Genomic DNA, 1,967 nt, shown 5'->3' on the forward strand with positions numbered 1-1,967 from the left:
CTTTATGTATACATGTTCTGTATTAGAAAATTGGTATTTTGATTCGTCTTGGAAAACTTTTTCCTAATTTTTTAAACTTTAAAATATTGTTGTGAGAGTGATCAATTCTAAATCGAATAAAAGAAAGAAAAAAACAAAACCTATTCAATAATCATTATTTTGCTTTCATTTTCTATGTTGAGTTCTTGATCATAAGGCTTCCACCAAATCAAGTGACGTTCCAGGCGGACTTAATTTTTTAATGTAACCCTTTGCCGTAATATATATCTGCGCATGTTCAAATTTCTCGCCCGCCATTTGCGTAGAAGCTTCAAGGCAGATTGCGAACGTGATTCAAAAATTTTAAATTCAGCCAATTATTTGGTTGAATTTCCCATCCCTAACAAAAAAAATCTCTTGTTTTTGGATACATCTCTATTTCAAACCTGGAGAACCTAGAACCAATTATGAGTGATATTGATCCAAATAAGCTGAAAGTCGCCGAATTGCGCGAGGAACTCAAAACTCGTGGCCTGGATACTAAAGGTACGAAGGCAGTTTTAGTTAAACGGTTACAGCAAGCTTTCAATAAAGAACAAGGCATTACTGGTAAGTTGTATTTCTTTCTGTTCAAATTATTGATTCTTATTTACATTTCAAAACTCAGTTTCTATTTAAAGAAAAAAATCTTCAGCCGTTGTCCGGTATATTCATGTCACCTTTTATTGAAAATGGCTCTCCTTGTTTTCCTTTGCCGTTTCCTCCCATGCTGCATTATAAGTTACGGAATCTTGATTGCATGTTTGCCAAATGTTGTTACCGAGCTAATAAATTCATTGTGATCTTAATAAAAAAAAAAAATTCTATATCGATCGTGTATCGATATAGTTAGCTTCACTAGTTGATTGCCTCAACGGTTTTCATTTATAAAGCTTCATTTTACTCCCTTTGATATAAATTGTATGAAATTTTCTTAGCATTACTTTCATTTTCTTAAGATAAAAATCTCGAGACCTAATAATTTCCTCTTTGAAAAATTAGAATTTTTAAAATTTTGAATGTGATTATTCATTTAGCAATGTATAATTTCACTGGTTATATTTCAAGTTCTAAAGATCTCAGAACCTACTACTTTCATTTTGCAACCCCCCCTCACCCTGCACTAATTAGAAATTTTTTTTTGCGTCGGCCATTTTTTCGACCCCTCGCTGACGACTTTTTGACGGAAGGGGGAAAGAATGAAATTTTAATATTTTATTGCAACGTTGAAATAATTTCGACTAACATCTTCGTTCGCATTAAATAACCACGAATTATTAATTGTGTGTCTGAAAACAAAGGCAACTACTGTTCTGCTTTTACGGATGCGAATGTGAACCAACACCATCATCATTGCGGCTCCAACAAAACTAGGTCACCCGCTTGATACCGCCACTGTTGCTGCAACTGCCGCCGCCGCTCCTCCCACTTAGAGGACGTTCTCTTTATATATTCTCCTTCTCGCTTATTAATATACCTCCTACCAACGCTCGTTTGCAATTCTCCTCCTGATGTCTTCCACCTCTTATGCAGTCAAGGGAGGAGGAGGAAGGGGAGGCGTACCCTTTCTCTCTAGTCTCATCTCTCCACCGCTAACGACTGCACGTCGGGCATTTTTAGGTTTAAATGCCTCTCAGTTAAAACAGTCGCAGGAAGAATCTTGTTCTCGAAATATTTTGAGGAAGCGATTTACTAACTTGGGTTTTTGATTCCTTTTTGAGAAATCATTTCAACTACTATTCAAATGAAGAAGACAAAGATTAGAGGTAACCATTCTCTTTTCTGTTTCTCCCTCCATTGTATTATATATTGCTGGTTATTTGCTTCAATATTGAGCTTCAACGGTATCCATCTTGTTTTTACGTTGTCTTTGCTGCATTTTTATGTCTCAAGATTTTCCCATTATCCTCTTTACATTAATCTGTTGTTTTTTTTTTTTTTTTTTTTTT

At 35.1% G+C, this 1,967-nt stretch overlaps 1 protein-coding gene across 2 annotated transcripts in view; it reads left to right on the forward strand.

Annotated features, from left to right (window-relative positions):
* The first annotated feature begins 266 nt into the window (after window positions 1-266).
* The window catches only part of LOC106882998 (heterogeneous nuclear ribonucleoprotein U-like protein 1), a 24,754-nt gene continuing 23,053 nt past the window's right edge, over window positions 267-1,967 (forward strand). For both annotated transcript variants that reach the window (XM_014933851.2, XM_014933852.2), the window contains exon 1: window positions 267-588. In XM_014933851.2, coding sequence (XP_014789337.1) covers window positions 447-588 — 142 coding nt within the window. In that variant the 5' untranslated portion in view covers window positions 267-446. The remainder of the gene's footprint in view (window positions 589-1,967) is intronic.

Source organism: Octopus bimaculoides, chromosome 11 (assembly GCF_001194135.2).
Source record: "Octopus bimaculoides isolate UCB-OBI-ISO-001 chromosome 11, ASM119413v2, whole genome shotgun sequence".
Lineage (NCBI taxonomy): Eukaryota > Metazoa > Mollusca > Cephalopoda > Octopoda > Octopodidae > Octopus > Octopus bimaculoides.